Genomic DNA, 14,411 nt, shown 5'->3' with positions numbered 1-14,411 from the left:
CCTTCACCCAATACAAGTTAAGACCCTCTGTTCTAGCTTGTGTGATGCATTAAAAGAGCCAGCTGTATATTTTGTATCAGTAAGAAACACCAAAAAAGTGTATTTTATCATTATGTTCTCGCAGGAATCCCATATATCTGTTATTTAACCAGTAATAAATATTGGTTTCCTTTGCAGTTTTTCAAGCCAGGGGAAATGTTTTCTTTATGCAATTGGCTTATGAACATTTATTATTTTATTTTAAGTACACTGTTATACAAAGGCATGGATTCCTTTAAAGCAGCAGAGAACTGCACCTGGTTCTCCTGATGTAGCACTTAGCCGTTCTCTTTGTCTTCTCTTTTTCTCAGTTAGATCGATTCAAGGAACCCCCTGCATATGGACCTATGTGTGATATCCTGTGGTCAGATCCTCTAGAGGACTTTGGAAATGAGAAGACTCAGGATCATTTCACTCACAACACAGTTAGGGGGTGTTCATATTTCTACAGGTAAGGGGTCTTCTTTATAAAATAGTTTCTGCAAATTGGTTTGAGGGCTTGTACGAGCCTGACATACATTGCTGGATAAGGCATTATACTGCTACATTTTGGTATATGGTGAAAATATTTGTGTAATTGAGACTCAGGATCTGAATTAGGATCTGTTACACCAATATTTATCTGAATCCAACACATAAACAGTAGAACTCTAGCCCTCTCGATTGTAGCTTTCATCACACAGTGTTGCCTCCATTGACTTCTTAATCCTCTTTTTATCCATTTCCTGACAAACAACATACAGTTGTAATTATATTGGGGATTCTCTTATTATCAGAAGTTTAGATGATTTTAAATATAAACCACATCCAACAGGGTCTGCATTCCCATTCCATGATTCCCCCAAGGAATCTTGGGGCAAAGTCTGCCAAGAACATTAGACCAGCTTGGGAGGATAGTGGGAGAGATGCTTGCCTCTCTTTCTGGTCACACACAATAGCTTGCTCACATCAGAATGATAGACCCATTGTAGAGTGAAGTCATCATTGGCTGGCAACCTTGTCATATCGTCTGTGTAGTTTTTAAATGTAGCTTCAAATGGACTTTGATTTTTTTTTTTTTGGTCGTGTCAGGAGCAACTTGAGAAATTGCAAGTCGCTTCTGGTGTGAGAGAATTGGCCGTCTGCAAGGACGTTGCCCAGGGGACGCCCGGATGATTTGATGTTTTTATCATCCTTGTGGGAGGCTTCTCTCATGTCCCCGCATGAGGAGCTGGAGCTGATAGAGGGAGCTCATCCGCCTCTCGAACCTATGACCTGTCGGTCTTCAGTTCTGCCGGCACAGGGGTTTAACCCACTGCGCCACCGGGGGCTCCATATGGATTTTGATACTTCTGTGCTTTGTGGCACAAAGGATGTAAATGGTTTAAAAAATATCAGATACATATTTTTATTGCATTTGCTTCACTTTAATTGTAAAGGAGCCCCCAGTGGTGCAATGGGTTAAACCCTTGTGCCGGCTGGATTGCTGACTAATAGGTCATCAGTTCGAATCTGGAGAGAGCAGGTTGAGCTCCCTGTGTCAACTCCAGCTCCCTATGAGAGAAGCCTCCCATAAGGATGGTAAAACAGCAAACATCTGGGCATCCCCTGGGCAACATCCTTGCAGACGGCCAATTCTCTCATATTAGAAGTGACTTGCAGTTTCTCAAGTCGCTTCTGATACAAAAAATTAATCGTATTGTGTCATTTATGTTATTTGTTGCCTAGAGTCCCCTTACCAGGAGAAAGAGGGGATAAAAATAAAATAAATCAATCAATACTGCCCCCTGTTCAGCCTAGCCTTTTTAAACAGAGGGCCAGGTCACAGTCCCTCAAACTGTTGGAGGGACAGATTATAATTTGAAAAAAAAAAACATGAATAAATTCCTATGCACACGGCACATATCTTATTTGTAGTGCAAAACCCACTTAAAAACAGTACAATAATTAAAATGAAGAACGATTTTAACAAATATAAATTTATTAGTATTTCAATGGGAAGTGTGGGCCTGCTTTTGGTTGATGAGATAGGATTGTTGTTGTTGTTGTTGTTGTTGTTGTTGTTGTTGTGTGCTTTCAAGTTGTTACACACTTAGCTTGACCCTGAGCGAGAGCCAGGTAAATGACCTTGGAGGGCCGCATCCGCCCCTGCTATACAGCTTTAAGCTGATGGTCAGTGAACGTCTTGAGCTTCAGTGAATGGAGCCTTTAATTCTTTGCTTATGTTTTTAAGAGAGTCTTATTCAATTCCATAATATGCGTTTCACAATAAACATTCATATTACTGCATTTTAAATGAGCCTAACTGGGCACAAGATTTCAGTTACAGTTGTATAACTTGCCAGCATTACCAGCATTACCAGCATTACCAGCTAAGTATGTATTAAGGGTGCCCCCTTCTTTTGTGATAATGAAATTAGTCAAAGAGTGAGCAAAAGAAAGCGTACAACCTTGTTCTGGTAATGTATATGACAGTGAATTATGGTAGGTAAGTAAAGCCTGTTGATTGCATTGCAGTGAATGTGAAATGTTTATCAGAAATTGCAAATGAATAGACCTTTTCCTGACCAATTTCATGAGAAACTATATCTAAAATCTTCTTCATTATTTCATATTACCAGTAGCTCACATGGTTATATAACTAAAGTCAGTTACCATAGCAACTTCAGTATAATGCCTATGTCGTGGGATAGATTCATAGAAAGCACTTAACCCAGTGTGGTTAAGTGAATCAAAAGACTATGGCAAATAGAGCAGTAATCTCTGATTATTATTTTTTTACTGGTTGCACTCCTGTCCATAGCCTTCTTTGCTTCTACAAAGAATAAATAATAATGTGGCCATGCCAATCTTCATCCCATGCTTTCCCTTTGAGGACTGGGTCTCAGAACAGAAACATATAAAAAAATTAATTAAATTCATTTTGCCATAATGTTCTCCCAGGAAGACACTGTACACCTGGAAAGGGCACATGAAAATACTAAATAACACGATTAAAGAGTTTAGGCATCTTTCCTACAACAAACAGTGAACGGTAAGAAAAAAAGAGACAAGAAACATGAAAAAACTTTATCAAATTAATTATGGAATGCAGAGAGTTAAATTCTGCTCCCTGAAGATGCTAGAACACAACAGTTATCCAGCAAGACTGGTTGGAAAGAAATTCAGGATGGATAAAATAAATTTCTTCTAAACATTGTCATAATTAATTTGTGGGGTTTGTTACCCAAGATATCCATAGGCTTATAGATGGGTTTTTGAAGACAGATCTATCAGTAGGGGTATTAGTCATGACTGAATGTGGAGATTCCATTCAGCCTGAATATCTCCTGCTAGGTAACAAAGAGAGCTGTTGTGTCCATGTCCTAGTGTGGGTTTCTTGGAAGCATCTGGATAGCTACCATTACAAAGTAGACTTTGGAATTGATAGACACTTAATTTGATGCATCAGAATTTTCTTACATGCTGTTGTTGTGTGAAATTGTGACTTCTGACTATGATTTAGAGAGGACTGACAACAATACATATTCAAGAACATACTTGTTTTCATTATTTACCACCATAACCTGAATGGTAAATATAAACGGGAATTGATGGGGAAGTCTTTGTGTTTGCTTTGTTGAAGATTTGAAGTAGATAACCTTTTAGGCTTCCATCAGGATTTTTATTAGAGCTGTAGATTAGTGTATTAACTTGATTACTTTCAGATATGCTAGAGTATAAGTACCACAATTTCTCATCCAATGATGAGATATGATCATCATTGATACGATCATATATTAAGTGGAGGACACAAGGTTGCTATCCAAAGCACTCACCATAGTAAAGCTGTTCGAAAACAGCTTTACGTAGCACATATTTCATGGTTTATACAATGGCTTGATTTCCAAATAAATATATGAAGAATATAAAAAATGTCGAAGGCTTTCATGGCCGGAATCACTGGGTTGTTATAGGTTTTTACAGGCTGTATGGCCATGGTCTAGAAGCATTCTCTCCTGACATTTCACCTGCATCTATGGCAAGCATCTATGGATGCTTGCCATAGATGCAGGCGAAACATCAGGAGAGAATGCCTCTAGACCATGGCCATACAGCCCGAAAAAACCTTCAACATCCCAATATAAAAAATGTCACCAGACATTCTTGGCACTAGCAAACTCGGGGGTTATGGAAACTCTCAAAAAATTGGAGGTGCCCTCAGTTCTGAAATATTACTTTGATGGGTATTCCAGATGCAAAGATAATGTTGCCAGCATAAGATCATAAGAACTTAAGGCGAACTGTGTAGAATCTGAACAAAGACTTATTTAATTCAGTATTTTATTCATATGGTAGCCAGTCACTTACCCACTGGACGCCCACCATCTTGACATGCATGCAGCTGTACCCACCAACTTACATATACAAAGCCATACTCTCTTGGCAACCAATTTTTAAATGATATAGAAACATAATTTCTGTTTGACTTTATAAATTTGTGCTGAATATAATTTTTTGTACCTGCACATTTCAAAGAGAGGAGGAAAATTCCCAGCTTTTAAAACCGAAGTTCTTAAAGCCAGCTCTGTTTCAGAAAACAAGGAAATCTTTCATAGCTTGAGGTTTGTCAGAGCATTAGAGAGAAACCTCTGAGAGGACTGATTAATATGAGAAATCTCTGGCAGCAGCTGATGCTGTCAAGCTAGCAAATGCTTTTATTTTATCTTTTTTAAATACATCCAAGCTCCTCAAATTTACAAGCTTGGTTTTTAAGCAGTGGGTCTATTGTGCATTATAGTTTTAGCCAGTAAAGCCAGGCTCAAGGGAAATTAATTTTTCCTCATTCAGTGGAACAGGAAAAAAGAAAGCCAATTGCATTAGAGTCACCATTAAGAATAGAGTTTATAACATTGTAGACAAAACCCTTTGCATCTCTCTGTGGATCGCAGATTCCAAGCTGTGAAATTAAAAATACAGTAGGCCTGCTTATGCATACTCATTGAATACAGATTCATTTATACATGAGGAACTTTGAACACCATAGAATGGTTCTTGAGGACCTCGTGATGCCTAGGCATGGCCCCCCTCCCTCCCCCCCCCCCCCCCCCCCACGTTTCCAGCTTTATTCTTTGATCAATTTCTTCTGGAAGTTGACCATAAAATTGTACTGGAGGTCTAGAGAGAATACTTTTCTGAGCATTTTCTTGGTTCTCCAAAGTGAATCCATGGTATGCTTTGGCAGAAGACCAAGACATTATTCATTTCAGGTAAGGAAACTAGAGAGCTTTCCACATGGCCGTTCCAGGTTGTGCCACTGGCAATCACCAGTGAAAGGGAAGGCACAGGGGGCGGCTTGCAGCATCCTCGTGTGTTCTTCCCCCTCCCCATATCACATGGAGGGGATGGGAGAGGGTGCTTTGGCACCCTTTCCCTCCCACCAGCAGATGGCAGAAAGGGCGGCAATGCACGTTGCCCCATCTCCCTTTTCTCCATCACATGGGGTGGAATGTGTGGGTACCTCCATCGGATATACCCAAAATACACTTTCCTCTCTGTAGTTATGGAGGAAGCCCCATTTGGCACTTCCCCCAACTTTGGGAGGAAAGTCAGTGAGGCCTTCTGGTCATCGTATGATGGCGCATGGCAGGCTCCATCCTTGACACAAAGCAAAGCGGCAAACTAGGGCAAAAATGCCCTGTGTGAAGAGGTGATAGAATTCCAGATAACACTAAAATTGTATTATACAAAGGGTCCTAGAATTGATGTCTTGCATAATACATGGACCTACTGTACAGCTTGCAATGTGCGGATCCTTTGTGGATTTTGTTACAGATCAATCTGACCACTGATATTTAACCAATGCAATTAACAGTGTTCAGATATGAACATACATCTTCTGCCTATCTGTTAATAGTCCAAAGGAAAGAGAGAAGGATTTTTCATAGGTATCTAAATGAGCCTGCTTTTTTCATCTCCACTCTGTATATGCACTCATATATTGACACATTAGGGTTCTAGTGTTAGCAGGAACACTGACACTTGCAATATCAGAAATCAAGGAATTGAAAAGAAAGATGGATGTGCAACTCTATGTGCCACAGAGTAAATTGGAAATTACGGATTCTGCCCTGGGATCATGGTCATTTTGGGCTCTTCTTCAGGAAGCAACATTGACTTCATTTGGCACTGATCAGCCAGAAGAATGGGGATTCTTCAAGCCCAATATCCATATCTCTGTTTTTCCAAAATGCTTTGCATCATAAAAAGCTAAGAGCTATGTACATTGAATAAGACTACTGTTTATACAAAGGCATGTTGATTTCATATATCAGTCCAGATTTCAGATCTGTTTGCTATAGTTGTCTGATTTCCCAAATATAATCATTTTTGTAGCTGTAGCTGGTCATGTCCTGAGCATAAAACAGCTTAGAATGAGATAAAAATCTGTATGAAATTGCCCTTTATGGCCCTCCCAAAAATGCTGATGCTTTTTTAAGTTACGTAAACACATCAGAGTGTGACTCTCTATGTTCTGGTGAGAGGCATGCAATGTTTCTGGAACTCTGCTAAGCCATTCCTGCAGTAAATAGTTTGTCTACACAGTCTTTGATAGACACAAAAGTTTTATGGCCCAAAAGTGTTATATTTGTTTGTTTTCCCAGCAGTTAGACTGACCTTGTTTCATCTTAAATGGCAAGCAGAAACTCAATTCACGGCTAAGGGAACTCATGCTGAAATGTGTTCCCATTTTCAAGCCCAGTAAATTTGTGTTGCAAGCCTTCAGCTACAAGCAAGGTGTCAGTGGCAAGAGCAGAAATTGTTCAAGTCAGTTGTAATAGGGCATAAGTATCCTAAAGGCACCAGATCCCATCTGATCTTGGAAACTTAGCAAAGTCAGGCCTGATTAGTACTTGAATGGGAGACTACCAAAAATACCAGGTGCTGAACTGGCCAAATCGCTTCTAAGTATTCACTGCCTAAGAAAACCATGTGAAATTAATAGGGTTGCCATGAGGCAACAAACAGCATGAAGCCACATATACATACACACACAATCTAAATTTGAATAAGGACCATAGATTTAGTTTAGTTAGCATGCTCTACAATAAAAAAACATGTATTCAAATCAACAATAGAGGCATTTTCAGAATAAAAGTTCACTCAATTTAAAATAGAAATAGGCCCATAAACATGACATCTTAGTATGAAACAAGTGTATCTTCCACTTGAAATGAGTATAAACATTTCAGTTCCGCAGTAATTAATTTGACTACAAAGGATCCTTTGCTCACTCCAGCTTTGGACTCAGTGCAGCTTCCATCAAATGCCCCCTTAATCTGAAGCACTTGTTTAAGTGATCAAAAGCATTAAACTGTTTCATGTAATCAGTTGTTAGACTAAATATTATATCCGTAACGATAAAGGATTCTCCCATGTAATCAAGTAGTTTCAAGGGGTTTTTGAACAAAGGCTTTCTGTTAGAAGACCTAGATGTTGCTTATAACTGGAAGAACCACCCGTGGTATTTTCCCAATGTATTATGTTGTGTTTCAGAGCATTTGCAAGCTACTTAATATATAGCAAGCATGCTGAAACACATTGACATAAAAAACCTTTATTAACATTTCCTTGGAATTTCTGGATCTGAATTAATTTGTGTAAACGAGTCTCAGGAACATAAATGAATAAGGGAGGATGTAAATAAATAGAAGAAGTAGATGAGAGCTACATTTAAGAATGACAAAAGGATGATCAAGAAAACAAAATTATAGCAGTTTGGAAGCAAAGGTGTTGACTATAGACACTTCGTATTCATTCTGACCATGACTGCTGTGGAACTGCGCTGCAATTTTCAATACTAGAGATCTGTTCACTTGTGATGACTTTCCCTTGTAACATCAAAGTTACATAAACTCTTTATTAAAAAGTTCTATGTTTTAATCTGGGTGAGGGGAACCTAACACATAGACCAGCCCTTATTGGAGAATGAAAAAAAAATGTATATAACTTTCTCTCATCATGCTGTGAACAATTCCTGTAGTTTTGCTCCTTTGTGAGGTGGTCTTCCAACATTTGGGAAACAGTTGGGAGGAAGAATATAAAGTTTTCTTCCACAGGGTTTTTTTCTGTGAAAAGTACACTTGGGGTTTTCATGCAGTAAACGCTATTTTGGTAAAAAGTATTTATGTGCAAAATAATACACCAGATCACCTGTTAAATCTTAATTTGTATAGTGATAGTTCAAACTTGTTCCATTCTTAGACTTTCTCTTGAGATAATATATGACAGTGGTGGTGAACCTGTGACATGCGTTACAGAAGGGACATGCAGTGCCATCTCTCTGGCTTGTGTGCCCTTGCCAATCCCCCACCACCACTGGCCATCCTGACCCCTGCCCACTTGCTCAACCACTTGCCCCACACACCCACCAACCCATCACCCACTCACTCACTCACTCCCCCCACTTGTTCCCCCCTCACTTGTTCCCCCCTCACTTGTTCCCCCTGCTCACTTGATTGCTTGTCTCTGTTTGCTCACTCACCCTCTCCCTCCCCACCGATACCCCCACTCGGCATGTCTTCCACTCACCAGCCCCTGAGTGCCTACCCCCACCTCTCTCCCTCCAATTGGTTTCTAAAATGTTTGTTTACACTGGTATAAGAGAAGAATATTTTTATCCCAGTGGTTTCCAATCTATGCTCCGTGGACCACCGGTGGTCTGCAAGAACAAAACTATGGTCAATGACCTCACCATTACTACACTGTTGCCTCGAAACCATGTGGCAACAAGAGCAACTGGTTTCACAAAACCCTCTTTTAGTGCTGAGGCAATGGGGATGTCAGGAGGAGAGAGGCTGACTACGAAAGACAAAAGATTGCTTCTACCACATCAGCTCTGGATTATTAAATATTGTTTTCTGTGAGTGAGCAGATGGTGATTACTGGATGGTAGGCCTGTTTGATCAAGAAAAAATTTGTTTCTAAAATCGATTTGTAATTGGGGTGTTTTTTTGTTTCGATATTTAAAATATTTACAAAACTTTCCAAAAAAATGTTTTGTTATTTACGAAATTTCGTAAATATTTACAAAACATTTTAGAAACAATTTTTTTCTTGATCAAACAGGCCTAGTAAACATATTTCTCTCTCTCTTTCCCACCTTTATTATTTATTATTATAATAAATAGCCTGAGTAACTATGAGGAGCCACCTACCTGCTTGGCCAAAAGATCCCCCTCCAGAACGCTATCACTTTGCTCTCCTGGGCGCCGCCATCTTTACTGCTTGACGGCGTGAGCAATCCCTTTCCCTGCTTCACCTACGGAAAGCCTGAAGGGACATACTTTCTTCCTAAAAAAAAAATACGTATTTGAATACTTGCTTGGTCTGTGAAGCTTGGTTGGCAGGTTGAGGCGTGTGTGGGGAGGGAAACTGATGGTCAAGGCGAAGGCAGGGGAGAAGGGCGCGCGCGAAAGGGAGGGAGATGTGATTGGCCGGCGGGGCAGATGATTGACAGAAACAGGAGAAGGTCGTTGCAGCCAAGCGAAGAGAGAGAGAGGAGGGCGCCCTCCTCCTCCTCCTCCTCCTCCAGCTGGGAAGAGAGCAAGCGAAGAGAGAGAGAGAGGAGGGCGCAGCAGCCGGAGCCGATCGGATGGCGCGCGCGCTCCTGCGCCCTCCTCCTCCTCCTCCCCCTCCAGCTGGGAAGAGAGCAAGCGAAGAGAGAGAGAGAGGAGGGCGCAGCAGCCCGAGCCGATCGGATGGCGCGCGCGCTCCTGCGCCCTCCTCCTCCTCCTCCCCCTCCAGCTGGGAAGAGAGCAAGCGAAGAGAGAGAGAGAGGAGGGCACAGCAGCCCGAGCCGATCGGATGGCGCGCGCGCTCCTGCGCCCTCCTCCTCCTCCTCCTCCTCCAGCTGGGAAGAGAGCAAGCGAAGAGAGAGAGAGAGGAGGGCGCAGCAGCCCGAGCCGATCGGATGGCGCGCGCGCTCCTGCGCCCTCCTCCTCCTCCTCCTCCTCCAGCTGGGAAGAGAGCAAGCGAAGAGAGAGAGAGAGGAGGAGGAGGAGGGCGCAGGAGCGCGCGCGCCATCCGATCGGCTCGGGCTGCTGTGCCCTCCTCTCTCTCTCTTCGCTTGCTCTCTTCCCAGCTGGAGGGGGAGGAGGAGGAGGAGGGCGCAGGAGCGCGCGCGCCATCCGATCGGCTCGGGCTGCTGTGCCCTCCTCTCTCTCTCTTCGCTTGCTCTCTTCCCAGCTGGAGGGGGAGGAGGAGGAGGAGGGCGCAGGAGCGCGCGCGCCATCCGATCGGCTCGGGCTGCTGTGCCCTCCTCTCTCTCTCTTCGCTTGCTCTCTTCCCAGCTGGAGGGGGAGGAGGAGGAGGAGGGCGCAGGAGCGCGCGCGCCATCCGATCGGCTCGGGCTGCTGCGCCCTCCTCTCTCTCTCTCTTCGCTTGCTCTCTTCCCAGCTGGAGGAGGAGGAGGAGGAGGAGGGCGCCCTCCTCTCTCTCTCTTCGCTTGGCTGCAACGACCTTCTCCTGTTTCTGTCAATCATCTGCCCCGCCGGCCAATCACATCTCCCTCCCTTTCGAGCGCGCCCTTCTCCCCTGCCTTCGCCTTGACCATCAGTTTCCCTCCCCGCACACGCCTCAACCTGCCAACCAAGCTTCACAGACCAAGCAAGTATTCAAATACTTTTTTTTTTTGAGGAAGAAAGTATGTCCCTTCAGGCTTTCCGTAGGTGAAGCAGGGAAAGGGAAAGGGCTCCCAGGCACCAGCAGCACAGCAGCCTCCATCCCATTAACGAGACGAGCTGAAGCTCGTAAAAAAAATGGGGCTGCTGTTTCGATATTTTTAAACCCTTCCGGGTTTGAAAATATGTTTTGAAATCGCGTCGGATATGCTAAAAATAACGAATAAATTCCGAAAAACGAATTAACGAACTAAAACCGACAGGCCTACTGGATGGCATATGTTCTATATCAGAAACTAGAGCTGATGTGGTCTATCCAATACAATTTTCTGAATCAGCACCCCAAATAACCAAACTGAATATGAAGTTGACCAAAATCTGATTCCTAACATTTTTGGTACTAATATTGGAGAGTGGTCCCTTGTCAAAGTCGTCCCTGGTCAAAAAAAGGTTGGGAACCACTGTTTTATACAGTGAAATGGTGGCCTTTCCCATGAATCAATAGAATTTCATTAACTGAACAAGTACCATTTAATCAAATATTCATGAATGTTGGACACAAATGTGTGGTCTTTTCATTAATGACACTTTCCTTCTGCTTCTTACAGCTACCCTGCTGTATGCGACTTCCTACAGCACAATAACTTGTTATCTGTACTTCGAGCCCATGAAGCCCAGGATGCCGGGTGAGCATTTATATATCTTTTTTAAATAAATTATGCTTCTGCACAATTACCATCTTTATATTCCTGTCTAGGTCTGCTAAAGTGAAGTTTATCCCAGAAAACATTAACACACATAATATGGAATCAGTGGCTAACCCGCCAAATTTGGCCCACTAGTCCAAACCAGTTCATTCTTGGCTACCTTTCTAACATGCAAAGCGTGCCAAATATGTCTGGTTTCTAAAAATCTGTCCTCTTGAGAAAGAAGAGAATCATGGTCTTGAGGCGATAAACTAGTTGGATCTGATCCTCCCTTCCCTTCTGCAACTGGAAAAATGAGATTGGAGAAAGCTACAGTACCTTGATACTCAGCCAGTGTATCTAGAAGACTTTCCACCAGACACTAGTACCGTCACCTTCTATTTGAAGGTCCACTTGAGGTGGTGAGCAAAACCAAAAGCTACTGTGCATCTTACGCCCCTTCTACACTGCCATATAAAATCCAGATTGAGAAATGCATACAAAAAGTAATGAACCAGAGTGTGTGAGAAACAATGAAGTGCATACTAGATGGATATTCCAGCCTAGGTACAGGTACAGACAAGGCACTTCCTTGTGTTTCTGGTAAATGTGTGACAAGAAGACTTATTCATTGATCTTAAAAGTTTAAAAAATGCATAGAGAAGTCTTAGTTACACTGGTTCTAACACAATCAAGACTTCAAAGAAAATAACTAGTATGTTGAATCAAGTCACCAAATGCATCTGTCGCCATGTGCCTCTTTCTTTATTCTTTTCGGTTTCAGAATTTGTTGGAGGATTCTTACTGTTGCTCCAACATGATATTTTTCTTTCAAAGGAAAGATTTTTTAGTTGAAACTAAAAGTGGTAAATTAGAGATGTGTAATCTGCACATCTCTAATTTTTCATGGCAACACATATTTAGAGCGTTCCCTTAGTGAAGTAAAGTAACAATTGGTACAAATAAGACTCTGTAAAGAAAATGGTGATGAGAGTTGTCTGTATTTGTTAAAGGTGGAAGTTTAGCAGTAGAAGAAGATTTGAAACTGAGTTATAATTTGTTTTTCTCTAATTCAAAAATTCATACCATTACAGACCAGGCATAAGATACTTAAAATGTGACAACTTACAACTCCAACCAGATTCCTTCCAATGAGATAACTGGCTTCAGAGAAGGCCTAATAAAATCAAATGAGGTTTTCTAAGACTCCTAATGCTGTTAGGTGTGTTGGGGCAATCTACCTTTCTGTTTGTACTTCTTTTAAAATGTATGTTTTTACTTTCCTGGGAAAAGCTTGGGAAAGCACAATTTCCTTTCAGAAGATTATCTTCTGTTCAAAACATGCAAAGAGCAAACATTTTTATCCCCTGAAACTTGTGGTTTTCAAGCTTTTTGTTTTTTGAGATTGGGTTTCATATATATCTCTGTAAAAAAGAAATAATCTTCCCATTACAATATTGGGGGAAGACTTGCTCTTATTTGGACTTCATGTGTGATATTTCCACATTGTTCAGTTATGGGAGCTTCATCTTGTAGTCTAAACTAGTACACTAGATAAAATCTTTTTGATACAATTGTCAAAAATTGATGTTTGCTATGCAGATATGCAATCCCATATAAGATCTCAATCCATATAGGGTTTTATACCCACATATAAAATGCTCCGCCTTCCCCACTAACAGCAGCCTGCTACCATGAACCACTAGTGAAATGAAACTAGTCAAATGTGGGTTAGGCAAAACTACGGTTAGGTGAATTTGTAATTGATTAAGTGAAAAAACCCAACAGGTGCGCATCAATGCTTCCTCTTCATCGTGAAAAGAAGTGATGAGTGGAGTGCCATAAACAGGGTTCCGTCCTGGGCCCAGTCCTGTTCAACATCTCTATTAATGACTTAGATGAAGGTTAAGAAGGCATGATCATCAAGTTTGCAGATGACACCAAACTGGGAGGGATAGCGAATACCTCAGAAGACAGGAACAGAATTCAAAACCATCTTAACAGATTAGAGAGAAGGGCAAAACTAACAAAATAACAGGGACAAATGCAAGATATTCCTCTTAGGCAGAAAACATGAAATGCAAAGATACAGAATGGGAGACTTCTGGCTCGACAGCTCGACAGGTGAAAAAGATCTTTGAGTCCTTGTGGACAACTAGTTAAACGTGAGCCAACAATGTCATACAGTGGCAAAAAAGCCAATGGGATATTGGCCTGCATAAATAGAAGTACAGTGTCTAGATCCAGAGAAGTCATGCTACCCCTCTACTCTGCCTTGATCAGACCACACCTGGAATACTGTGTCCAATTCTGGGAGGGACAAGCTGGAATGTGTCCAGAGGAGGGTGATTCAAATGATCAAGAGTCTGGATAACAACCCCTATGAGGGGTGTCTTAAAGAGCTAGGCATGTTTAGCCTGCAGAAGAGAAGACTGAGAGGAGACATGATGGCCATATATAAATATGTGAGGGGAAGTCATAGGGAGGAGGGAGCAAGCTTGCTTTCTGCTGCTCTGGAGACTAGGAGACTAGGATGTGGAATGGCTTCAAACTGCAGGAAAGCACCTGTACATTAGGAGGAACTTCCTGACTGTGAGAGCTGTTCAGCAGTGGAACTCTCTGTCCCGGAGTGTGGTGAAGGCTTCTTCTTTGGAGGCTTTTAAACAGAGACTGGATGGCCATCTGTCAGGGGTGCTGTGAATGCAATTTTCCTGCTTCTTGGCAGGGGGTTGGAGGTCTCTTCCAACTCTATGATTCTATGACATTACAAACTAGTTTTGAAAGTTGTCTATTGTGCTACGCACCAAGCTGCAATAAATACTGTAATGGAAAACTCACCTGCCACATGAAATCGATCACACCTTTGTTGCAAGTATCCATACAACATCTGTCTGTAAAAATGTTAACCAAAACGTATTTGTAGGCTTAATAATATTAACCACATATTGCTGTTGGTCAATTTAGCAATTTCCAAGTTTCATTTTCACTATTAGTGTGCAGAAAGCCAATATCTATAGATTTCTTATATACGTACATTGTTATGAGT

At 41.8% G+C, this 14,411-nt stretch overlaps 1 protein-coding gene across 4 annotated transcripts in view; it reads left to right on the top strand.

The window, feature by feature from the left end:
• The window catches only part of PPP3CA (protein phosphatase 3 catalytic subunit alpha), a 223,234-nt gene that overhangs the window by 170,700 nt on the left and 38,123 nt on the right, over window positions 1-14,411 (top strand). For all 4 annotated transcript variants that reach the window (XM_067468615.1, XM_067468613.1, XM_060779164.2 and 1 more), the window contains exons 6-7: window positions 351-490; window positions 11,288-11,365. In XM_067468615.1, the coding sequence (XP_067324716.1) occupies window positions 351-490; window positions 11,288-11,365 (218 nt within the window). The remainder of the gene's footprint in view (window positions 1-350; window positions 491-11,287; window positions 11,366-14,411) is intronic.

The sequence above is a fragment of the Anolis sagrei genome, chromosome 5 (assembly GCF_037176765.1).
Source record: "Anolis sagrei isolate rAnoSag1 chromosome 5, rAnoSag1.mat, whole genome shotgun sequence".
NCBI classification, from domain to species: Eukaryota; Metazoa; Chordata; class Lepidosauria; order Squamata; family Dactyloidae; genus Anolis; species Anolis sagrei.
Note: the sequence above shows the minus strand (reverse complement) of the source record. Positions and strands in the feature narration are given on the sequence as shown.